A 26,788-nucleotide genomic window follows, 5' to 3' on the forward strand; every position below is an offset into this window, starting at 1 on the left:
TCTAATCTTCCTCTTTATCTGTAATTAAATAAGTTTTTTCCAGGACGCCGACTCTGTCTCCACCTTCGAATTACCCTGGATCCACCGGGGCTGGACCCCGGCACATGATCTTCGTTTTCTGAATGTTGAGCTTTAAGCCAACTTTTTCACTCTCCTCTTTTACTTTCATCAAGAGGCTTTTTAGTTCCTCTTCACTTTCTGCCATAAGGGTGGTGTCATCTGCATATCTGAGGTTACTGATATTTCTCCTGGCAATCTTGATTTCAGCTTGTGTTTCTTCCAGTCCAGCGTTTCTCACGATGTATTCTGAATATAAGTTAAATAAGCAGGGTGACAATATACAGCCTTGACTTACTCCTTTTCCTATTTGGAAACACTTTATCAAGGGCAGTTTACTTGGAATCCATCCCTCTCCATAGAGAAGAATACCAAGTTCCAGGACTTCCCCCACCCTCCGCAGAGGATAAAAATAGCAGCCTCTCAGGGGCTCACCACTGGTGCAGCAACTGCTCATTGAAGCTGGGCCTGGCAGGGAGCAGCTGTTTGTAGGGGCGCAGGCCTGGTGGGAAGCATGAAGGGTCAAGGCAGAGACCTGCCTACAGGGACTAGGTGACCCAGACCGGCAAGTATGCTTGGAAGCCTCCAGAAGAGAGGCAGCATCTGGAGCAGGTTTCACTGCGACAGGTCATGACATTACAAGGCCCACCAGCTCGCTAGATCGCCTTTAAAAAGAGACCAGGTGTATCTGTGATTCTTAACCTCTTTGAAGGACAGGGACTCCCTACAACAATTGAGATGTCCATATCACTTCTGTGTGTGCTCAAGCCCACATACAGAACACACTTTTGCACACAATTTCATATGGCAGGGGAGAGCTGTCAAAGTCCAGCACGGACCATATGTTAACGACCCCAAATGCAGGTTGATTATAGAGATGCAGAACGATTATAAAAAATAAAAATTTGTCACATGTAGAAATAAGGTTAAAAAGTTTGCTGAACAAGATCTTGGAAAATAAAAGTATATAGTATATACCCATAAAGACAGACAGAGAAATGTTAGTGTTGACCTCTGTTGGTAGGATAAAAGGTGATTTCTATTTGTCTCCATCTTCTCTCCAAACGAAAAGCATGTTTCTCTTTTGCAATCCACGGCCGCATCCACACAATTCCCTGGATTTGGGAGCCTGGTCTGCTGCAGCCGCGGCCTGGGCCTGCCTGCCACGACCCTCCATCCTGGGCGGGTGTGTGTGTGTTACAGACAATAGGCAAGCAAACATCAGGCTAGTGACAACGTGGGGCGAGGACCGGTTCCTTTAGAGGGTGACCGGAGAGTCCCAGGCCAGCAACGCTCCTGGGAAACCAAAGGGTTCCTCGCGAGGCTCGAGGTCCGCACAGAGGAGGCGGTGCGTGCGTGCGCGCTCTCAGGGCGGCGGCGGCGCGCGCGCGCGTTACCGCGACCCGCTCCCCGCGGCGGACGATGCCGCCGAGGAGGAGGAGGCGGCGGCGGCGGCGGCGCGCTCCGGCGGTCTGAAGCGGCGGCCGGCTGCCACGGGCCGGCGGCGCGATGAGCTGGGCGGCCGCCCCCGGCTCGGGGCTGTGAGGGGCTCGGGGCCGGGGGTGGGCGGCGGCGGCGCAGCGGGCGGCCCACGCTTCTCCTCAGCGGCGGCGGCGGTGGCCATGCGCCGGACGGCGGGACCGGGGCCGCCGGGCCAGGGCCGCCTCCCGGGGACCCGCGGCCTGAAGGCCCCGCCGCCGCCGCTGCTGCTCCTGCTCGCGCTGTTGCCGCTGCTGCCCACGCCTGGCGCCGCTGCCGCCCCGGCCTCGCGGCCCCCGGCGCTGCCGCCCGCGGCCGCGGGGCCCAGCGTGAGCCTCTACCTGAGCGAGGATGAGGTGCGCCGGCTCATCGGTGAGTGGGGACGCCTGCGCCAGGGCGGGCAGGTCGGCCCGGGCCCGGGCGCTTCCGGCCCAGTCCGCGCGCGCTGGACCGCGGGCGGGTCGGTCCCAGCTCCAGGGTCGCCTCCGGGCCCCGGCGTTTGCCTGCTGTGCTGGCCGGGAGGTGTGGTCCCTGCCCGCCCCCGACCCCGGGCCAGCCTTCCGGCCTACTTCCCAAGCCGCCTAAAGACCCGGGGACCCCTCGGCCGCCGGCGAGCTACTCCATTCCAGCCTGCTTACAGCCTCTTCAGCCTTTCGCCTTATTCCCTAGAGGCACTCTTCCCCGCCGCTCCAAGTTTCTTTGACCCTTCCTATACGTGTCGCTCTAGGGCCCTGGACTTTGGGTACTCGAAATCCACGTTTTATTTAGGAACTGCAGTGAATTTGATGCCCTGGTAGAGGCCACACTACTGTGCTGATACTTTGCTGCTATCATAGGTTTATATTTTCTTTAAATGAAAGAAATTGGTTATAAGGGCGCTACGTGTTCGAGGCAGTCTCCAGATCAGGGACGATAAGCGTATTTTATAGTAGTGAATGAATCTCCAGGTGCCAGACCTTTTAGCTTCTTCAGTACCTTGGGTTTTGTCTTGGATATGTTGGAGTTTGGACTGGTCCTGTATTTCTGGGCCACTCTTCTTCGTTGATAACTTCTAAGGAAAGGAGAACTTGGCTTTGGGTCAGCTGGTGGTTCTGTTCTACCTAAATAGTTTTGTTATTGGGGAATTAATTTGAAAAATATGACTTTGTGGATTCTGGAAGTAACCCCTTAGAGGAAGGTCTAATAGAAATGGCCCCAAATAGGAAGTCTTTGGTACTTGCAGATACCTAGACGTTCACTTTCTTTTGTGTATTATGGGCCAAAGAGCAGTTTGTTTTTTTTCCCCCGTCTTTATTTCATCTCAGATTTGTGGTACATCTGAGTGTTTGATGGGAAAAATTATTCTTTTACCTATCATTTTATTCTGTTTTTTAAAAGTCAGAGGACTTTCTTGAAGCCTGTTGAAGTCGGCGTAGTGTTAAAATGGAATTGCTTTTAAGCAGACTGTTTAGACATTGTTGCATATATGGGTTTGTAGTCTTTAACCAAAGAAGAATGCTGTGTTTTTGTAATGTCCTGCCATTCTAAATCCTCTTTGCAGTCTAGCAGAATTAGCAGAATTTCGTTTAGCTGAATGAAAATTGCAAATTGGATTAGTGCTTGAAGCAAGACTAAGGTTTAGGAAAAATAGTGTTTATAAATTAACCCATCACATTAATTAAAAAATAATATTTTTAAAATAGTGATTTACTCATTTAAAAACTACTATGTATTTATTGTGCATGATTTTGTGAAGATTTTTTGGTTAAAAATGTGTATATAATTTGTGGCTTTGTTTATATGTAAGAAATCATCTCCAGGAGAAGGACAGGGAAGCTTGGCATGCTGCCGTCATGGAGACCCAAGCAGTTGGGTCTCCAACTGAACTGGATTGAGGAAAGGGACAGGGGACAACCAGAGGCTGACCTGGAGTGCCTGCCATATACTTGCTCCTCCATCTTTTATACACGTTATTTTCTTTAATTTTCTTGTGACCCAGTGAGGTGAATATTATTATCCCCATTTTAAGGATGAAGAAAGTGAGACTTTTAAGTAACTTGCTTAAGGCCACACATTTAATAATCTTTTTTTAAAAAATCAAACGTAGTGTTGACATAGACCACAAAGTTTCATTGAATGAAATGAAGATATTTATAATAGAAGTTTGATTATGGTGTGGTGGAAAAGAATAATTGCTAATTAATACTTGAAACGTTGTATTTGTTACCTGATTGATAAACATCCAATTTATGCCCAGGAATGAGCCATTGGGAAGAAGGGAGAAAGAATTTCCTTGCTGATCAAAACCTCAGTCACCTCTGGGACAGGGGAGACCTGTAGTATTTTCTTTAATACAGAAAGAGTTGATCTGTTATAGTGGGTCTCTTGACTCTCCATCCTGCACAGATCCAGGTCCTCTTCTTCCTTTATCTGTTCTTCTATTCTAACTTGAAAGTATTCCTTGGCTACTCCTGGCTGGAAAAGAGCAAGTGGGTGGGGTGATGTGTACCAGGTGTACTGAGTTCTCAGAATGCAGTTTCCTATAGGAACTCTTATTAAGACTGCTTGTGTCTTGTTTTTGTATCATTATGATTTACGTGCCTTCTAAAAGCTAATTTGAGAAACTAACCATCACTGTATAATATTCTATATTATACAGTGTCTATATTCTAAGACAACGAATTTGCATTGCCAAGTGCGAAACTTATAAATGAAGTTGGTAGTTGACTTCATAAGTTGAACTAAATGGAACTAATTGTCTTTGGCATGAAAATAATTTTTTTTTAAATGCAGTTCATACATGCACATAGTTTTAAAAAAATCAGTAACGCTAAAAGACTTAAAAAGCAATAGTCTTCTGCTTTTGGCCTTTCATCTTCCAGGCCCTACTTTCCAGTGGAAGCTGCTTTCCCAAGCTAGCTCTTTTTTTTCCCCCTGTTTTTTTACTTTTCATATTTTGATATCAGTGTAGATATCCTAGTATAATAACTGAGCAGTTGCCCTCTTCTCATTCCCAAACCCCCGTGCTTAGTTCATTGTTTTTAGTAAAACCAGCAGTCTATATTTACATTATTGTGTATATATTTATATTATAAACTTTTATTATACATTATTGTATGTATACATGTATGTATACACACACATACACACATAAATATAAATTCACTTCTGAGTTAAATGGTGACCCGTAAATGGTTATGTTTTCTTTTCCAAAACGCTTTTGTTTTTCCTGGAACAAATAAGATGCTTAAACTTTTTGATTAGTCTATTCTGTATCTATGGCTACATTCTCTCATACACTCCAAGAAATATATTAAATGCCTTTTGATATTTTTTTTCAAGTAACACATCAAATCATCTATCAGTTCCACTTGTTTTCCTCATAGAGCCTCCTTGTTTTGGAGGGAGAAAACAGCAAGCTTGTTTTCTCTGCAGATTCTGTACCCTTCTCTTCTGTCCTCTGTACGCTTTTCCTCTGTTCCCTGGATCTCCTGCCTTTTCTTTTTCTTGGTTTGCTTCATTTTACTAAAGTGTATCCTCAGTAGCTTCCCGAGAAGAGTGCATGGGAGGTAAATTATTTCAGGCCTTGTACGTCTGGAGATGTCTATCCTGTCCTCATGCTTTTAGGTGATTTGACAGAATTTACATATCAGACAGAAAAAAATACATATGTTTTTGCTACTTCTGGTGGCATTTTTCACAGTTACCTGGCTTTAAGGGTTTCTGATGAAAAATCCAAAGGCATTCTGATGCTTTTTTTCTTTGTTGTTTGAGCTTAGGGTCTTTGTCTTTAAGAAATTCTGTGATTTTATAAGCTTCTCTGTGGCGCCTTCTCCTGTCTGTGGTTCCTCTTGTCTTAGTCAGCCCTTTCAATCTAGAGACTCATATCCTTCAGTTTTAAAGAATGCCTGTTACTTCTGATAATTTCCTGTCCATCACTTTTTGTTTGTTTCCGAAATGTCTATTGGTTTGGTTATTGAATCTCCTGTAATTGATCTTCAGATACCCTTAACTTATGTTGCCTCTTATTTATATCTTTATATTTGGAGGTGGAAGGAGGAGGAAATTTTCTCAGTTTTGTCTTCTAAGCTCTTGTATTTTAAAAATCTTAATGATTTTAAATTTTAGAATTCCTTCTGTTCCCTGTTTCAATTTCATTTTATTCTAATTTTATGGATATATTATCTTCATTTATCTTTCAGGCGTATGTTGTTTTTAATTTTTTCTGTATATTTAATATTTTAAAAATATTTCTTCTGCTTCCTCCAATGTGCCTGTTTATTTCAGAGTTCTTTTTCTCTTCATGTAAATTAGATCTGTTGATCCTTCCATGTCTGTAATTAATTAAGAGTGAGATTCTGAAAAGTTGATTATGGGAGAGCAAGCTTGTGTGTATGTGTGTGAGAGGTCTCCTGGCCTCTCATGGGGTGCGAGTGGACTTTTCACTGGGAGCCTCCTATCAGCACCTTCCCCACTTCTTTAGGGCTAGTCAGCGTCTGTGGAGAAGACACCTCCAGTCTGCTGCCTCAGATGTGCCACCTGGGTTTGGATTATCAGGTTGGGGAGAGATGGAGGGTGCCGTTATTCAGGCTGTAGACTTGGACTTCAGTTTACAACTCCCTTGTCTCTGTGGTTCAGTTTCTTCAGAGAAAAACTTTGCGTTAACTGCCAGACCTGGGGGCCCAACAGCTTTGAATGCCCCTCATCCGTGGCTCCTCCTTTGACAGGCTAGAGCCTCAGGCTGGTGGCCCTTGGTGCATCCAGGGCTGAGTCCCTCCAGGGGTCCTGAGAAGCACTGACCACTCCTTCAGCCGTGTCGCATCTTGCATATAGGGTCACAAAGAGTTGGACAGGACTAAGCACACACGAGCACACCATGCAAAGGTTTGTTGAAATATTTGATGGGTTGTTGTCTACTCTCCCTTTGTAGTTTAATATCTTTGTGGTTTCATTACTGTCATTTTAGAGGAGTCCTAGGAAGCTGGGGTTAAAGGCTAGTGATCACAGTGTGTAAATGGAAGTTAGGGTTGGGCTTTGACTGTTGAAGAGCTGGTGATGTGTAGTTTTTTGATAATAACAATATTAGGAAGAGTAGTGGTGGTGGTCACAGTAATGGTTGACACTTTATAGTGCTGCTGACACGTTAAAATCTTTTCCCTATGTCAGGTACAAAATAATCCCTGTTTTGGGTATGTATTGTTACAGATTTGAAGGAAGTATGTAACCAGCTCATTCCCTGGTAGTAGGGCATGCAGTCTTGATGGAGGTCTATTGGTATAGAGACTCCAAAAGCCTCAGAAGCTTTATGGGGAATCCCTTTATTTGCCCCAGGGCCTGCTTAGGCGGCAGTGCTGGCATTCGATTCCCCATTTTACTAATGAGGACTCTGATTTGGGGCCCTTTGGGCAGTGAGTAGAGGGCCAGGTCTTAACCCAGTCCAGAATCTATATTGCCTCTGTGTCAGCTCTGGAGGAGCTGTGATTAACTGAAATTCTTAAGGAGTAGAATTGACAAGCCTGCTGCCACATGTGCTCATTTGTCTTCACTATTATCCACGTTCTCTCCTGTTCACCGTCTAATTGGTAATTCTGATAGTTGAGTTCCCTGGAAGTCCAGGGTGAAAATTGTCTGTGGCTGGGGCAGTGCTAGGGTGTGGGAAAAATTTGCTGACGGATGGGGGGTATGGTATAAACTGGTCGTGATAGCAGAGATGCTGGCGGTAGGGCATCTGTAGGAGTCTAGGGGACTTCCGAGAACAGACTCCGCCTCCCACCAATTAGGAATTCACTCTGGATAACTGCCTCTCCATTAAAATAAAGTACCCTCTGGAAGAGTTAAGCATTGTTAACATCTTATTTAAAATCAGTTTAATACTAGTTGAGATCATTGCTTCTCGAATCAGTCCAGTAAAAATTTTTGAAGCCCAACCAAGTACCACATACTGTGGTAGAAAATGGCAATTCAAAGTTACTAAATTCCTTCTCTTAAGGAACTCGAAATTTCGGAGAGACTAACGGTTGTAGCTACAACTCTAACATTAAGATATGAGTTATACTTCTGATTGATGTAAGTTATCGTGGGAATGATTGATTTTGACTGTAGAAGGGTGGAGGGTCTTATGGGGTTTAGGGAAGGATTTTCTAGAAAAGGGGACATTTGAGTCTCATCTTCAAAGATGAGCTTGAAAGACAGAAAAGAGGAGCATTTCATGTCAGGCAGAAAAAATAGCACAAAGCCAGAGATGTATGGAAGCAGGTATGTGTGAACTCAAGGAGTAGGAACAATTTAATGTGGCTAAAATGAGAAAATTTGGCAAAACCAGGGAGTGGCAGAATATAAAGCTGAGAGGTAGGTTGAAATTAGATTAGGAATTTGAATTTTATTTTATAGGTAACGCGAAACTATAGAATTTAGGAAAGGAGAGTACACAGAAAGGTTATAGAGAAGACAGCTTTGGCCCCAGTCAAAGTGTGGCTTGCAGGCTGGAAAGATGGATCAGGGGAATGGAACAGAGTCAGCCTTGTGCTGTGCTAGTCGCTCAGTCGTGTCTGACTCTTTGCCACCCCATGGACTGTAGCCCGCCAGGCTGCTTTGTCCATGGGGATTCTCCAGGCAAGAGTACTAGAGTGGGTTGCCATGCCCTCCTCCAGGGGATCTTCCCAACCTAGGGATTGAACCCAGGTCTCCCATGTTGCAGGCAGATTCTTTACCATCTGAGCCCACTAGGGGATCAGCTAGGGCAGTTGAGGGTGTGGGATGGGTTTATGGGGAACTCACAGGGAGTTTGGAGAAGACTCAGTTGGGGAGAATGGAGGGCTAAAGAAAAGGGAGGAGGCAGAGAGGAATCAAAGTTTCAGACTTGGGCAGCTTTTTCTTATTGAAAATGGTTGAAGGAAAAGAAAAATGAGATGAGCCATTTTTTCTCCCAGCACTCTCTTCCTTTTCAACCTCAAGTGTTTGGGGTGGGGGAGCAGTGAGCGTGTTCTTTCTGCTGCTGTGGGGCCTGTCCTGCTGCTGCTGAGACTCTGAGGAGGTGGGTGCTGGTGGAGGTGGGTTAGCGCCCTGCAGCATGCTCCTAAGCCTGGATGTTTTGGGTGGGGTTGGTGGTATTGATACAGTGTTAATTTGAATCCATGTGTTCTTTGGGAGAGCAACACTGAGACATCGTGCAGTTGTGGGTTTTGAACTTTTTTTTCCCCATCTTCATTCTACACACGTGGGAGAACTGTCCAGTTATGGCTAAACCTGTCTCCTGTGAGTCACATCCTGAGTGACTCGTCTGTTCTGAAGGTGCTGCCTGAAATACTGTTTGGACTTTAAGGGTCACTTTAGAAACAAATGAAACATGGGTGTTTGTTTGTTTGTTTGTTTTTTTTGAGCATCCTGAATTGAGAAGTTCCACATGACTACTTTTGGGGTTTTAACACAGTTATGCCAGTGTTCTGAAAAAACTTGCCAGCTATATGTACTAAAACAAAACCAAACCTTGACATGAAATAGAGCCATTAGCTACTCTGAAATTGTATTACGCTTAAAACTATGTTTTTTTTCTGTGTTATTGTTGATGTATACCAAGTATAATATTTTCTAATCAAGATGTTATAAACAGCTTTCATTTATGTAGGACCTCTAAAAATGTGGTGTGCCAAAACAAATGTGTGTATTGCTGAATTACGTAATAAACCATTTACTGAAAATTCTCAACTGTGTTAACAGTGTTGAGTGGCAGACTATTTTTGAAAAGTAATTTCAGAGGTCTCATTCTTGTTCTTAAGACAAATATGTTCTATCTTGTTCATAAATAATGAACGTGTTCTTTTATAAATATGTCTTGCTCTGTGTCATCAGTTTCACTTAATTTCTTTTATTTATCAACTGTTGGCAGTAGATGGCATTGGCATTTTTTAATAGATAAAGCTGAGACTCTGGGAAATTACACAGTTTGCTGGAGGTCACAGAGATGTCTGGGGCTGTATGACTGTAAAGTGCATGCTTTCTCTACTATGCTGCCTCTGAAAGTTAACAGTTTACATAGTCTTTATCCAGCCAGAGTCATCCGAGGGGCTTAAACAAAATACAGATTCAGAGACCTACTCTGAGCAATTTGTTTAGGAGATCTGAGATGGGGTCCAGCCAGTGAGGTTTTTGAACAGTATATCTCATGAATTATAAGATGGATGGCTTTTTCACATTTGAACATCTCTGAAATTGGAATTATTTTACAATCAGTGGTGAGTCATCAGGTAATTGACAGCCTTTTCTCTTTCTTAATGGCACAAAAAATAATGGTGCATTTAGACTAAATGAAATACAGTATTTTAACAAGGTGAAATTGTAAAGGAGACTTAGACATAATTTGCCATTTATTTGAGTATCTGTCACAACTTTCTTTCAGAATCGTAAAATTCACTGGTGGTAACTTATTTGTGGTAATGGCTGCATAGTAATGTCCTTGCAGGGAAGGCCAAAATGGCATTAGGTTTAAAAACAATGGAAACTCGCTTTTCAGCTAGGAAGTTGCTGTCAAGAGAAATATCAGTGGTTCTCAACTTATTTTGTGTAAACCTTAGAGCCTTTCCCTAGACAAGGGTATGGGTCCCACATATACTAAGTTTTGTGTACTCTGATGGGGGTTCTTAGACTTTAGGGGTTTTGCAGGGCCTCTTGATGAAAGCTTATGGGTACATCTGAATCCCTTAAAGCTGCTTCTGGAAGGGAGCATCTATTACATTCTGTATATCATCAGGTCAAATTCTCTGACCTCCTACGTGATTTTTTTTCTTTCTTTCTTTTTTTAAAATTTTTATTTATTTATTTTTTTACTTTATTTTGCTTTACAACACTGTATTGGTTTTGCCATACATTGACATGAATCCACCACAGGTGTACATGCGTTCCCAAATATGAACCCCCCTCCCACCTCCCTCCCCATAACATCCCTCTGGGTCATCCCTGTGCACCAGCCCCAAGCATGCTGTATCCTGCATCGGACATAGACTGATGATTCGATTCTTACATGATAGTATACATGTTTCAATGCCATTCTCCCAAATCATCCCACCCTCTCCCTCTCCCTCTGAGTCCAAAAGTCTGCTATACATATCTGTGTCTTTTTTGCTGTCTTGCATACAAGGTCATCATTGCCATCTTTCTAAATTCCATATATATGTGTTAGTATACTGTATTAGTGTTTTTCTTTCTGGCTTACTTCACTCTGTATAATCAGCTCCAGTTTCATCCATCTCATCAGAACTGATTCAAATGTATTCTTTTTAACGGCTGAGTAATACTCCATTGTGTACATGTACCACAGCTTTCTTATCCATTCATCTGCTGATGGACATCTAGGTTGTTTCCATGTCCTGGCTATTATAAACAGTGCTGCGATGAACATTGGGGTACATGTGTCTCTTTCAATTCTGGTTTCCTCGGTGTGTATACCCAGCAGTGGGATTGCTGGGTCATATGGCAGTTCTATTTGCAATTTTTTAAGGAATCTCCACACTGTTTTCCATAGTGGTTGTCCTAGTTTGTATTCCCACCAACAGTGTGGGAGGGTTCCCTTTTCTCCACACCCTCTCCAGCATTTATTGCTTGCAGATTTTTGGATCGCAGACATTCTGACTGGTGTGAAGTGGTACCTCATTGTGGTTTTGATTTGCATTTCTCCAGTAATGAGTGATGTTGAGCATCTTTTCATGTGTGTGTTAGCCATCCATATGTCTTCTTTGGAGAAATGTCTATTTAGTTCTTTGGCCCATTTTTTGATTGGGTCGTTTATTTTTCTGGAATTGAGTTGCATAAGTTGCTTGTATATTTTTGAGATTAGTTGTTTGTCAGTTGTTTCATTTGCTATTATTTTCTCCCATTCAGAAGGCTGTCTTTTCACCTTGCTTATATTTTCCTTTGTTGTGCAGAAGCTTTTAATTTTAATTAGATCCCATTTGTTTATTTTTGCTTTTATTTCCAGAATTCTGGGAGGTGGCTCATAGGTGGATTTTTTTTCTTCCAGTTTTATTGAGATATAATTGATACACAGCACTGTGTAAGTTTAACATGGCCAGCATAATGATTTGACTTACATACCTCATGAAATAACTACCATAGTAGGTTTAGTGAACACTGTTATCTCATGTAGATGCAATATTAAATAAATAGAAAAAAAGTGTTTTCCCTTGTGGTGAGAATTCTTCAGTTTACTTAACAGCATTCATATATAGCATATAGCAGTGTTACTTATCATGTTATACATTATACCCCTAATACTGACTTATCTTACAACTGGAAGTTTGTGCTTTTGACTACCTTCATCCAACTCCTCCTGCCCCCTGAATTTGTAAAAAGTTTGCAGACATTAAGGCTTCAGTTCAGTTCAGTCGCTCAGTCGTGTCCGACTCTTGGCGACCCCATGAATTGCAGCACATCAGGCCTCCCTGTCCATCACCAACTCCGGGAGTTCACTCAGACTTGCGTCCATCGAGTTGGTGATGCCATCCAGCCATCTCATCCTCTGTCGTCCCCTTCTCCTCCTGCCCCCAATCCCTCCCAGCATCAGAGTCTTTTCCAATGAGTCAACTCTTCGCACGAGGTGGCCAAAGTACTGGAGTTTCAGCTTTAGCATCATTCCTTCCAAAAAACACCCAGGACTGATCTCTTTTAGAATAGACTGGTTGGATCTCCTTGTAGTCCAAGGGACTCTCAAGAGTCTTCTCCAACACCACAGTTCAAAAGCATTAATTCTTCAGCACTCAGCTTTCTTCACAGTCCAACTCTCACATCCATACATAACCACGGGAAAAACCATAGCCTTGACGAGACGGACCTTTGTTGGCAAAGTAATGTCTCTGCTTTTGAATATGCTATCTAGGTTGGTCATAATTTTCCTTCCAAGGAGTAAGTGTGTTTTAATTTCATGGCTGCATTAAAGCTTATTCTCTTGTAATTACATGGCTTTTGACAAATGCATCTACTGTGGTATCATACAGAATAATTTTGCAGCCCTGAAAATTCCCCTGTGAAGGGGGCATTTATGTTTATTAATACCTCTACTTATATTTTAAGTAAGTTTGCTTTTAAAAAATGTATTTATTATGGAGAATTTCGAACATTCAGGAGTAGACAGGCTAGTATAATGAAATTCTATGTATCCATTATCCAGTTTCAACAGTTAACAACTCAGGGCCAGTTTTGTTTGTTCGGTACCTCCCCACTCCCAATCCACTCCCTTGTCATCACTTCCCCCCGTCTTCTGCTTGGATTATTTTGAAGCAAACTCAGAAAATTGCATAAAATATTCTTCCGTGTGTGTGTCTAAAAGATAAGGACTCTTAAAAATTTATAATAACCAAGATCACACCTAAGAAATTAACAGTGATTCATAAATATCGTATATCTAGGCTTCAGTCTTCCTGCTTTATAAATTAATGTTTATATGGAGACTCTTGCCTGCCGCCTGCTGCTTCTCTGGTTGCTGCGCCCCACCACACTGCCGTTTAGTTCCTTCGGTGCCAAGCTCTTCTCACCCTAGGGTCTGTAGTCACCCCTTGCTCTGCCTTATGTACTTACCTCGGATCTTTTCATGGCTGGAGCCTTCTGGGTCTCAGCTTAGTGTTCCCTCCTCAGAGAGCTTTGCTTCTCTAGGGCTGACCCTCAGTGCCACTCTGTTCTGTCACTTTTGTTTTCTTTTAGGTGGGATTCTCTGGTGGCTCAGATGGCGAAGAATCTGCTTGCAGTGCCAGAGACCTGGATTGAATCCCTGGGTCAGGAAGAGCCTCTAGAGAAGGGACTACCCATTCCGATATTGTTGCCTGGCGAATTCCATGGACAGAGCCTGCGAGCTACAGCCCAAGGGGTCGCAAAGAGTCAGACACGACTGAGAGGCTAACACTTGACTTTTGTTGTTTCTATCTCCCTCTGTAGGACAGTTAATTCTGTTTGAGTAGAGACCCTTTTATATTGTTTTACTCTGTATCCCCAGCACCTGAAACAGTACCTGGCACATAGTCAGGTACTGTTCAGTTAAAATTCAGTGAATGAGTAAGTGAATGAATCATGCTTTTTTTAAAAAAAATTCCCCATCTTGTGCCTTGCTGGAGTCATCATTCTTTTGATCATTTCCCTTTGCCCACTTAGTTATTATCCAAAAGGGTATTGGATTCAACTTGCGAATGGAAGTGTAAATAAATTAGTTATAGCTTCCTTTGAAGTTGCCTAATTTTCCCAACTCTCTCTCCCTTGAACCCCGCTCCCTGGTGAGATGTCCCCACCTTGGCTTCCATAGCTCTGTACCATATATAAACCGTGTGATCACTGTACGCATCATATTCTCTAGTGTCCCTGCTTCACTAAGACTACCTTGTGGCTTGGCACATAGCTGTCTCAGCAGACTGCTGGTCCACACTACAGCTGAAGGATATAAAATATTCAACAGAGATTCTGGCAAAATAATTAAAAGCTGGAAAACAGATTTCTAATCTTCTGAAATGCTAATCTGCTGTTAACCCTAGCCAGTGTATTTTTTCATCTCTAGAAATTTGATTTGGGTCTTTTTACGTCTTCCATATTTCTTCTTGACTTTTTGTGGGGGTACAGTTACAGTAGTTGTTTTCATGTCAGCTGATTCTAACATCTGCCAGTTCCACATTGGTTTCAGTTGATCTATTTTGCTTTTTTGCATGCCTGATAGTTTTTGACTAGATGCAGGCATTATGAATTTCGTCCTGTTGGGTCCTGGATATTTTTATATTTCTGTAAATATTTTTAGGTTTTATTCCGGTGCTCAGTTAAGTTACTTGGAAATAGTTTGATCTTTTCAGGTCTAGGCATTTAGACTTGTTAGATAGGACAGGAGCAGGCTCAGTGTAGGTCTAAGCATTTCTGAGTCAAGAGCTTTCTGTGTACTTTCTCCTGTGACTCATGAGGTTTTCCAGTCTGGTAGATGTGAATAGGTGATATTCCAGAAACTATGAAGTGTTACACTCTGTTAACCTTTTATTTTTACTCTGTTCTGTGTAGCTTCCTGATGCATGCTCTGATTAGTACTCAGCCAAAGGCTGGAGGGGCAGCCCTCTGCAGACCTTGGAAGTTCTCTCTCTATGCAGCTCTCTCTTCTCTGGAAATTTGTCTTACGTACTCTAGCTGTCTTTGCCTTTCTGAACTCATGTATTTTGTCTGGTTTTGATTATTTCAGACGAGAGAGTTTATCTGGTCCTGTTACTCTGTCTCATCCAGAAGTGGAAATGTCCGAGGATTATCTTTTCGATTGTTTGCATTTTTTCAAAAGTTGTTTAACTCCTTAGATTATTTGTTAAGATAATTCAGTCCAATTTCAAGAAAAAGTTCTAAGGTTTGTGTATGTGAGCATGTATGCACATGTGCAAAAATGTGGGTTTATAGTAAATAATATGGTGTGGGATAATATTGGATTTGAAATCTGCATATTTGAGTTTTAAATCTATCTCCTCCTTCTGTATATGTGGGCAGGCAAGTAATTAATGTTTCTGAGTGTTGGTTTCCTCATGAATGAGATGCTTTTCAGTGTATAACAGGATGTCTGTTACCGTAGTTGCTGTATATGAAAGTGTCATATAATCCTCAGAATAATTTATTTTAGTTATTGGCAGGGGATTTGTATGTTTTTGGATAAAAACTCAAATCATAGAATGTTAGAGGGGTCATTTAGATATCACTTGCTTGATTGATTGCCTTAGGTAGCAACATTTATCACTCATTGAATACTTACTTACTGAGTTTACACTAGGCCTTATTTTAGAAGCTAGACATGTTTTGGTGAAATAAAACAGATAAAGATCCCTGTCCTCATACAACTAACTTTTAGCAGAGAGCTGAGTGACTTGCCTGGGGCAAAAAAAATTCAGGTAACTTTGGGACAAGGACTCCAAATTTGCACTTGGAGTTGCTTGCAGGGAGGAATAATGTTTGTGAATTCTCTGTTGTGTTTTTGATTCCCTGGCTGTAACAGCCAACTCTGAGTTACTAATGGCTGCACAGCTGACTGAAAGTGTGTGTGTGCTCCTGTTAGGAATTGGCTATGAAAGAGATTGAAAGGTGGTTATGTCAGACTGTGAGTAAATTACTTCATCTCTACTGTAGCGCTGCGCTTGCAATACATGAGCTTGGTAAGATAATTTTCTTCTTTAAATAGTGCAGGAATCAATGATAAATTGTTTTTCAGAGTATCATTTTACCAGATAGAACATTCTGGCACTGTGGCAGGGCATGCTTCATATTTTATGTTACAGTGCTAGAGATTATGGGTTATGTTTTTGTTACTATCCTTAGATAGGAGTTGAAGAAAAGATGCCCCTTTCCTACAGTGTAACATTTGTACATTCTCTTCTTATGATGTAGTTAAATATTAGGCCTCAGCTAATTTTCTAGGTATAATTTGACTATAGCTAGATTTATGAGCTTCTGGTGGACAAATTATTACCTTATTGTATCCATTTCAGTTTGTTAGTTTCCATAAACTAGGAAAATCTGAAACAAGAACTCTGTATTTATTTAATTTGAGCATTGATAAAAATACAGACTATTTAGTGGCTTCAGACATAGTAAACGATTTAGCCTTTTTTTTCCTCTGGCTCGCACACCATATTGTCCTCAGAACCTAGAAGGGTATCTTGACTAAATTTTCAACTTTAGTTTGACTAACATTTGGAAACCATGGATGATATCATAGAATAATAGAGTTTTGGCTGACTTTTGGAAACCATCGTGATATCATAGAATAATAGAATTTTGTGGCTGAGGAGGGACTTTAACTTTGTCTGGTTTAACTCCCTTGTTTTATAGTTGAGGAAGTTGATGCCTGGAGAAGGTGGTTAAATAATTGATTGCCAAAGGTCACTCAGCTACTCATTAGCAAAAACTCCACTTTAGTTCTGTTCCTACAATACTTTTGTTTTTTGCCTTAACTGATTCCTCATGTTCGTCTTTGACATTGATTTTTATCAATAGTCAGCCATTCATGCATCTAACATTTGAGTGCCTACAAGTACACTAACATTCCAGCCTTGCTTGAGAGGTGTGCGAGGTAGCAGGGAAGACAGATGGTTGGTCACTGGCACTAATCGTTCAACCATTGTTGTGGTCTTAGGAAACCAATAGTTAACTTTTAAAATCAATTAGAATAGTTTTTAAACTGTTGTGTTATTTGAACTTAAGCTGCACAGGCCAGGTCATGTAGAATATAAGCCTTGAATTAAGCTTGAGCTTAAAATTGTTTAGGGGAAAGTGAATTTTCCTTGATGGATGTTGAGCGTTTTGTAGAAATAACTTTCGTTTTTCAGCTTGGAATTTGGATTATCTGAAAATAACTTACGAATAAAATGTCATATTTTCTAACAAAAGAGTAACATTCCTACTATGCTAGAATTGGCAGTGAGAAATTTAAGTCTGGTTATGATAGTTGAAGAACTGAAATGTTTTTCATCTTAGGAGAGAACAGTTCGATAATTTTAAGACTAGAGTGCTGCCTTTTCAGCCCACGACTGCTCACCCTTGTTCCTGTCTGCCCTCCAGCAGTTGCGTTCCACTTTCCATCTGCTTGTTGGCCTGCTCTGTCCTCTTTTCTGTTGGCCCTTTCATTTTTATCTTGTGGAACTCAAGTTTTATTTTGAGGTCTCCTCTGACTCTTTCACAGTGCTGCTTTTTCTCCTCAGCTTAACTGAAACCTGATTTCCTCTTGTGAGTGAAATTTTCCTCAGAATCCTTTCCGGTCACTGGAAAACAGTGTTAGCACACTCCCTTTGCATTTATGGGGTAGGGGTCAGCTTTTTTTCTTTTCTTTTTTAAAAATAATAATTTATTGGGTGATGTTCACATGACATAAAATTCACCTTTGTAAAGTGAAGAAATAATTCAGTGACATTTAGTTTATATATCATGTTGTGCAACCACCAACCCTGTCTAGTTTCAAAGCATTCCCATTGCTCCAGAGTAAAAGTCCTTACCCATTAAGCAGTTTTTTCCCATCTTCCTCTCTCTTCAGCCTCTTGCAGCCACCAATTTATATTCCATTTATCTATGTGGATTTATCTTTGCTGGATATTTCACATAAATGGACTAATAAAATGTGAGACATTTTCTATCTGGCTTCTTTTTGGCGCTGTGTTTTGGGAGTTCATTCACACTGTAGCACGTGTCAGTCCTTCATTCCCTTCCATGACCATTCTGTGTATATACCAAAATTTGTTTATTCCTTCGTATTTTGATGGACATTTGGGCTGTCGCCACATTTTTACTATTGTGAATAGTGCTGCTATGAACGTGTGTGTTAAGTACTTGATTATCTATTTTCAATTTTGGATATATACCTGAGAGTGGATCATGTAGTAATTCTCTGTTTTAACTTTTTGAAGAACCACCAAACTTTTTTTTTTTTTCAGCGACTGAGCCTTTTTGTGGTCCCATCACAGTGTACAAAAGTTCCAACTTCTCCATATCCTTGCTAACGCTTGCAGTTTTCTGTTTGTTTTTTTAATTAAAGCTATCCTAGTGAGCGTAAAGGGATACCTCATTGTAGTTTTGATCTGTATTTCTCTCATGACAAATGATAGTCACATGTTTGTTGGCTGTTTGTGTGTTTTCTTTGGAGAAATGTCTATTCAGGTCCTCTGCCCATTAAAAAAAAATATTTATTGATTTGGCTTCGTGAGTCTCAGTTGCAGCACACAGGATCTGTGTTGCGGCACACAGGATCTTCGCTGTGGCATGCAGGCTCCTCTCTAGTTGTGGTGTGTGGGCTTAGTGGCCCCACCCCATGTGGGATCTTAATTCCCCGACTGGGAATCAACCCAGCGTCCTCTGCGTTGGAAGGTGGATTCTCAACCACTGGACTACCGGGGAAGTCCCCCTTGCCCATTTTTAAATTGTCTTTTTGTTGTTGGGTTGTTAGAGTTCTTTATGTATTGTGGACACTAGACCCTTATCAAATAGATGATTTGCAACATTTTCCTCCATTTTCTAGGTTGTCTTCACCTTGATAATGGCTTTGGATGTGCAGAGGGTTTTATGAAGTCCAGTTTATCTATTTTTCTTCTGTTACTCTTGCTTTTAGTGCCATATTTAAGAATCCATTGTTAAATCCAAGGTCATAAAGTTTTATCACTATACTTTTTTCTAAGAGTTTCATAGTTTTAGGTGTTATATTTAGGGTGGTTGATTTATTTTGAGTCAGTTTTTATATGTGGTTGAGGTAATTTCATTCTTTTTGCATATGGATATCCAGTTGTTCCAGGACCATCTGTTAAAGAGGCTGTTCTTTCCCCATTAAGCAGTCTTGGCACACTTGCCAAAAATCAGTAGGCTAGATGTCTACTTGGACATCAGGTGGATTTTTGAGGTCATGAACAGCCTTGGCCTTACAGGGTTTCCCAGGTTTGCCCTTGTGCCCCACTCCCTCCTATCTATTGCTTCTTTGCCATGCATCATAACACATCCTTTACCATATAGTTCCTGAGGAACTGAGTACCACTTTTGATGATGGTTAAAATAACTATGGGTTTTGTTCTGTTCCAGTACTAGCTAATGGAGCCAATGTTTACACATGATTGAAGCACTCTGCCAAGAAACCTAAATTTATCCTACAGAACACATTTCCCCTTTTAAAAGTTGCATAGAGAAACATTGCCAATTTCATTGCAAGATATTTTTGTAGTGTGTTTAAAATTAGTGTTTTTCTGGTTCCTTAAACTCTACATTAATTGGCTAAGTCTTTTATGCTGATTGGGAAGAAGCAATAACTGCTAAGTGACCGATATCTCTGGTTGCACAATATTTTATATCAAAGGCCTGATTATACCTGCATCAATTGTGTAAAACTTTAAAACTTTAAACTTTTTAACTATTGAACTTAAGCTATGTAAAAATTAATCGAGAAGATAGATAAGCAACAAGGGCCTACTGTATAGCACAGGGAATTCTACTCAATATTCTCGGATAATCTATATTCAAGAATCTAGAAAAGAATGAATGTATAACTGAATCACTGTGTCATATATCTGAAACTAACAAAGCATTGTAAGTCAACTGTACTCCATTAAAATTAAAAAAAAAAAACTAAGGAAAAAAGTCAATTGGGTAGAAATATATAGGCTTATTTCCTTACTCTCAGTTTTCTTCCATCAGTCTAGAGATCTGTCATTATGCTATTACCACACTGTTTTGGTTTCTCTGGCTTTATTGTAAGTTTTGCAATTGGAAAACGTAACTCAACTGTGTTCTTTTTCAAGACTCTTTTGGCTGTTGGAGGCTACTTGAATTTCCATATTAATTTGAGAATCTACTTTTCTGTTTTCTGCAAAAAGGGCAGTTACTATTTTGATAGGGATTGTACTGCTATATCCCTTTGGGTAGTATTGCTACCTTAACAATAGTAATAATAAGTCTTCCAATGCATGAAGATGGGATGTCTTTCCATTTGCTTAGGTCTTCTTTAATTTCAGCAGTTTTGTAGTTTTCAGTGTATAAAACTTTTATCTCCTAATTTAATTGATTGGAGTTGTTTTCTTAATTTCCTTTTTGGATTGTTCATTAGGGGACCAGCTTTTATCATGCATTATATCCTTCATTTGTTACTTTGATTTTTGATTATTTTGCCCTAGAATAGTGACTCAGCATCCTCTTCTCTTTTTATATCATTGAGATTTACTTATAGGACCTTTGACCCGTTAGGGTTGTTGGAGTCACTGAGTTGTAAGATGAGCCTCAGTGAGTTGTTTTCATTATTTCCCTCCCTTTATCCTCGAGGATATTAACATTACTATGATTTTTTTTTTCTCACTTGTTACTTGTGGCTGTGCTGGTGCTTTTCTCAATAAGGCACTCATTGAAACGGCCAGTTTGGACTTGGTCCTTTTCTCAGCCCTTGGAACTTCCTTGCTGTGATCAGGGTACCCCAACCTACTCTTAGTCACTCCCTTCTACCAGAACCAGGCTGTTTCCTGGTCTCTTAAAGTTGCCCTTTCCCTGGCTTGTGCACAAATGCCTGAGTAAAGCATCACTGAATAAACGGTTTCCTTCACTACCTCTCTAACCATTCCTCACGGCCCACTTCTCTGCAGAAGCTACAGCACCACTCCTAGACAGTGATAAACCCTGCCATCTGCTGGCCCTGCTTTGAGACTGCGTTTAATTGTTATGTCATACTGGAAACACTAGTGATTAGTGGCAGTTAGAAAGGAGTAGATTACCTAGATCCTGTCTTCAATTGTCTATTACTTTTCTCTTTCTTAAAAATTGTTTTGAGCATGATGGGGAAGAGAAGAATAAAGATTACATTCAGGAATACATGTATCATAGTCTTTACAGATTTCATCTTTTTAAAAAAAATCAGTTTGTTTAAAATTCTTTTTATTTTACTAACTATTGCCTGATTATCTGAATAAAAACATACACCATTTGGAAAGTATACAGGACTGTAAAAAAGAAGAAGAGTACACATTATTTAACTATGCATTGGGAGTCTTTGGTAAATATCTTTCCAGCATTTTTCCATGTTCTCATTTTTCTTTATGCAGTTGAAATCTTAGGATACAGGTAACTCTTTGAGATAGATGGTACATCAGGACCTATAATGTTATATTTTCCCTCCCTCCCCTGTGGTTAGGTTGTGGACTAAACATTTTCTTCTTTACAAACTTATTGTGCTTTTCCTTATAGCTGATCACCTTTTTTTAAATCTCTTATGGTTGCTTTGGAAGAATTGAATTTCCTTTAAAAGTATGGTCTTGATGTGTCTACATGTCCACTCCCCCATATTAATTGTGGATGGAGATACACATATCTATGTGCTAAGATCAGTCATAGGCTGATAGTTTCATAACATGATTAAACATATATTGGATTCTCCTCATATTTCTGTTATTTTGGGAAAATTGATTACATTGGTTTTTTTTTTTGCATTTCTAATATTTAGAGATTTTTTTGGATTCTACGTTTTGATTTAGAGCTATATTCATAATTATTATACTAGAATTATTATGCGTGATAAACCTTTTCTCAGTATAAAATGATTATCTCATGTTAAAAATAAAAGTGCTATTAATGTCTCAGTATGTTTTGGAGTGACTTTTATGGAGGAGGATACATAATTGGTATTTTTTTGAGAATCTATTGTCTTTGCACATGATGAGAATTTGTCTGGGAATATAATTCTTGGTACACTTCTGATTCCCCTGAAACCTATTGCTCTGTTGCCTTCCCTATCATCTTTAGGATTTCCCAGGTTATCCTCATTCAGACAGTGAGCCTGGTGGTTCAAGGATTTTCTTCTCATTTCAGCCCCATTGTCACTGTTGAATGGTGACTGAGCTTTGATCTTTTTCACTTTGTAATGCTTTTCCAAATTTTACCTTTTGGTTGGGGCTTCGCTGGTAGCTCAATGGTAAAGAATCTGCCTGCCAATGCAGGAGATGAGGGTTTGATCCCTGGGTTGGGAAGATCCCTTGGAGAAGGAAATGGCAACCCACTTCAGTATTCTTGCCTGGGAAATCCCGTGGACAGGGGAGCCTGGTGGGCTACAGTCTACGGGTCACAAAGACTCAGACACGACTTAGTGACTGAACAGCAACAATGACAGCCTTTTGGTTGGCTATTTTAAGGGAAAGTTGAGGGAAAGGTGTTTTAGTCATTAGTAATTTGCTATTACTATGTTAATTTTAATATATCAAAGATATTATCTCTACCAATGTGATTTTTTTAATTGAATTTTGTCATTTGAGGGCCTTTTCTCTAGCTTTTACTGGCCTTCATGTATTATTTTAGACAGCAGTTGGGTTTTTGTTTAGTGAATTGCTGCAGCTGACTGAATATTTCTTTAAATGTGATTTTGAAAATTAATTTTTATTTTTCCCAGTTTAACTTAACTCTTATGAAAAATATAAGAAAAAGGATAAAAGCATAACCCATAAATTACCATTTAAAATCAATTACTGTTCATATTTTTTGGTATTTCTTTCTTTTTTGAGAAATGGAACTCACACAGTACGTATATAAATTTAGTTTTTTAAAAAATGAAGGTTCTCGTCTTTTTTTAGAAATCTTATTAAAAATTGAAGTATAGTTAATTTACCATGTTATATTGGTTTCAGTTATACAGCAGAGTGATTCAGTTATATATTATCTATTCAGTTATAACTGAATATATATTCTGAATTTGTATATATTCCTTTAGATTCCTTTCCATTATAGGTTATTACAAGATATTGAATATAGTTCTCTGTGCTATACAGTAGGTCCTTGTTTATTTATCTTATATGTAGTAGTGTGTATATGCTGATCCCAAACTCCTGATTTACTCTGCCCACTTTTTTAATACCCTGGTGGCTCAACGGGTGAAGAATCTGTGTGCAGTGCAGGAGATGCAGGAGGCGTGGGCTAGATCCCTGAGTCGGGAAGATCCCCTGGAGGAGGAAATGACAACCCACTCCAGTACTCTTGCCTGGAAACTCCCATGGACGGGGAGCCTGGTGGGCGACCGTCCAGGGAGTTGCCAAGAGTCAGACACGACTGAGCGTGTGCAGACACATAAACACACTGTCCCCTTTGGTGACCGCAAGCTGGTTTTCTATATCTGTGAGTCTGTTTCTGTTCTGTAAATAAATTCCTTTGTATCATTTTTTTTAGATTTCACATAAAAGTGATATCATATAGTATTTATCTTTCTCTATCTGACTTAATCGCAGAGTCAGACTCTATCTCACTTAATTGCAAAGAGTCAGACACAACTTAGTGACTAAAACAACACAGGCAACCAATAAGCTTGTCTTCTAAGTCTGTGCGTCTCTGTTTGCTAAGTTCATTTTTCTCATTTCTTTTTAGATTCCACATTTAAGGGATGTCATTTCTTCTTCTCTTTCTGAGTTACTCCACTTAGGATGCCACTCTCTAGGTCCATCCATGTTGCTGCAAATGGCATTAGTATGTACGTTTAAGTTTAATTTACCAGATGTTTATTGAACATCTGTTTTATGCAAGAGACCCATTATAAATGACAGACATTATTTAAAATTTACTATGTATAGTATGTATCTTGCCTGTCCTTATTTAATGTTATTATAAGCAAAACTCAATTTGTTAAAATTTATTTATAATAGTCTTATTGATGGCTTCATAGTCTTTTCCAGTAATTTTTTTAGTGGCTAAAACCTGTCTTCAAAGGGGAATTTCAGTATGTCTCGTGGGTGAGCAGAGAGAGATTTGACTAAAGGGTGCAGTGGCTTGGAACACCATCTCTCTCCTCCAAAGAAATTGTTGAAAACTATTGTTCTCTGTTATGGATGTATTATAGTTTATTGATCATGGCTCTGTTAGTGGTAATTTATATTGTTACTTTTCTTCAGTTTTAAATATAATTTTGACTAATATCTTTATGCATAAATGTTTGTGTCTATATTTGGTTTTCTAAGGATGAATTTTTAGAATTGGATTTACTGGGTTAGAGTATAAACATTTATAAATCATTGATATATGTTCATAAATTGCTTGCTTGCTACACCCTATCTAACATTCAGTATTGTATTGAAAGAATATAAGCATTTCTGTTCCAACATCAAATGCATTTCTAACAAACAAAAACCTTTAAGATTTCGAAATCATTAAAAATAACAGGAATTATGGGAAAAATAAGGTTAAGGGCAAACCATTCAAGACCTCTGCAATTTTCAAACCAAGTACTAATAAAAGCATAATTGGTACCTTATGGGATAACTTGAACAGCTTGGTCAAACCACTTAGGGTGGCTGAGGCAGCTTCAGAAGAGAGTTAAAGATGTTAAAAAATAATAGGATGGAAATCACTGGCTTGCATGATTTTGAGGTAGTGCAGATGAGAGCTGCTTTCTAAGCTGGTGGGGCTGCCATCAAGTTGGGCATAAGAGAACGTGCAGCTTCCTGGGACTAAGAACCACACAGAGACTGGTGGTGCTCCTCTGAGCAGAGAACCTTTTGTCAGCTGAACTAAGTGAGGGTCTTTTCCTTTTCCAGTGAAAGTTATAGTTCTTTACCTGCTATTCTAGTTCCCCATGTCTGGGAAGATTCAAATGTTAACTGACACAGTTTCTATTAATATGTTGTACTGGTATTTTTATTTCCTAACCACTGATATGCTAATTGATGTTTAGGAACATATTTTATGATAGAACAAACTAGATTTACTAATTTGAGGGGTGAAAATTTGAACTTCATTTTAATGGCTTCTTTGAAGAAATTCAATCCTTTCAAACTAGGAATAACTACCTTAGTAAAGAATGGCTATTTCAAAACAAATTCTCTCAAAATCTAATCAGGAAACAGCAACTCTGTTTGCAGTTGTATTACAGTTTTACAGTATTACTATATTATAGTTTCAATACCTAAATCTAGGGTAGTGCATTTAAAATTTCAGTTTTTATTTTGGTGGCCATTAAGTGTTTATAGATATGGATCACAGGGCTCCAAACTGTCAGCAGCTTATAAATATTTGTTTGTTGAACATAGAAGCATGGTGTTATAGTGACTCACTTGTGGGAGTGCCTTCATCCAGGATTATGCAGCACTCAGTTAGAGCACCGGAGAAGACAAGGAGCAGGGAAGTCAAAACAGTTCAAGACTGGTGTTGGCAGGATGGGGTATGCATGTCTTAGCTGTGGGAGAAAGTTGAGGGTACTCTTAAGAAAGTAATTGCAGTAATTGGGGTTGAGGTCAGTAAGAAAAAAACAAGGAAATGATTGCTATAATCAAGTGGGAGAAACAAGAGGATTATGGAGCCTGAAGGTATGAGCCCAGAGAACAGCTGTTTTAACAATAAAAGGAAGGAACTGAAGAGCTACTAAAGTATTGAGATAATTACAGTTCAAGATTTTGGAGGTAAAGCAATTTGTATATTCCCACTGTCCATAGAGATGGGCTACTTTGGTATGGATAAAGGTTGTTGGAGTTGGGGAATGAAAGGAACATTGAAGAACACGTTGAGAGTGGGTTCACCTCACGTACATTGGGAGTCTGCATAATAAGTCACAGGAGAAGGGTGTTTAGAAGTTTCATTAACAGTTCCAGTATCTCAGTGAATGAGGTAGCTAAGACACTGGGAAGGGGCTTTGTGTGGAGTTGAATTTACTAGATGCTCTTAACATTTTAAACTGTGTCTGGAAGGTGCAAATAAGCATCATTGTTATTATTACCAGTAATTACATTGTAACTGTTATTTGTTAGGAACAGATTTCTTTATTTCCCTGTGAATGATATTTGAAATGTAAATTTGGAAGTTGTTGGTCACTTATGATGATTTTTTGCTAAAACTTTATGTTGGTGCTAGTAACTTTCTATGGTATGCACACTTTCTGAGATTAGAAAAGAGAGGTAAAAACTATTGCTGAGTCTTTTTTTTCCTCCCTCTTTAAAAAAGTTTAGAGGAACTTTATATATAATGAAACATGCAGATCTTAAATGTACAGTTGGTTAAGTTTTGAAAAATACATACACCAATGTAACCATCACCCTAGTTAGATGCAGAACATTTCCATCACCCCAGGAAGTTCCCTTAATAACACAGTGATTTGATCTATCACTACAAATTAGTTTTGCCTGCTCCTAGAACATTTTATAAAAATAATTAATACAGGATGTACAGCTTCTTTGGTTCATGGTCTGTTAGAGTCATCTCTTGTTACAAAATCTCAGCAGTTTGTTTTCATTGCCGAGTAGTATTCCATTGTGTGAATGAATATAACACAATTGGCTATTCATCTATCTACCAAGGGGTGTTTGTGTTGTTTCCAGTTTTTGCTGTTCTGAATAAGAGTGCTCTTAGTGTTAACATATGAGTTTTTTTTGTGGAATCGTATGTTTTAATTTCTTTTGGTTAATTATCTAGGAGTGGAATAACTGAATCTGAGTAGACGTACACTTTGCTTTGTAAGAAAACTGCCCTTTTCCAAAGTAGTTGAACATTGTCCCATTCTTAGCAATGTATGAGAGTTGTATTTGCTCCACATCCTTGCCAACGTTTAGTCATTCTTCTGAGTGGAAATCATATCTCATTGTGGTTTTAACTTGTATTTCACTGTTAGCTAGTAATGTGTAGCACCTTTTTATATGCATATCGTCTATTTACATATCTTTTCTTACAAAATGTATGTTCACATCTTTTGCCCTTTTTATGTAATTGTGTTGTCTTTTAATTTTTGGTTCATAAGAGATCTTGACATATTCTAAAAATAAGTCCTTTTGATAGATGTGTTGTGAATATTTTCTCCCAGTTTGTGACTTGAATT

At 39.7% G+C, this 26,788-nt stretch overlaps 1 protein-coding gene across 3 annotated transcripts in view; it reads left to right on the forward strand.

Moving 5' to 3' along the window:
• The first annotated feature begins 1,679 nt into the window (after window positions 1–1,679).
• Window positions 1,680–26,788, forward strand: part of RYK (receptor like tyrosine kinase) — a 111,884-nt gene continuing 86,775 nt past the window's right edge. For 2 of the 3 annotated variants that reach the window (XM_052638046.1, XM_052638048.1), the window contains exon 1: window positions 13,459–13,551. In XM_052638046.1, the coding sequence (XP_052494006.1) occupies window positions 13,548–13,551 (4 nt within the window). In that variant the 5' untranslated portion in view covers window positions 13,459–13,547. Of the gene's footprint in view, window positions 1,909–13,458; window positions 13,552–26,788 lie in introns of those variants that run through there. The other variant, XM_052638043.1, reaches the window with a different exon arrangement.

The sequence above is a fragment of the Budorcas taxicolor genome, chromosome 1 (assembly GCF_023091745.1).
Source record: "Budorcas taxicolor isolate Tak-1 chromosome 1, Takin1.1, whole genome shotgun sequence".
NCBI classification, from domain to species: Eukaryota; Metazoa; Chordata; class Mammalia; order Artiodactyla; family Bovidae; genus Budorcas; species Budorcas taxicolor.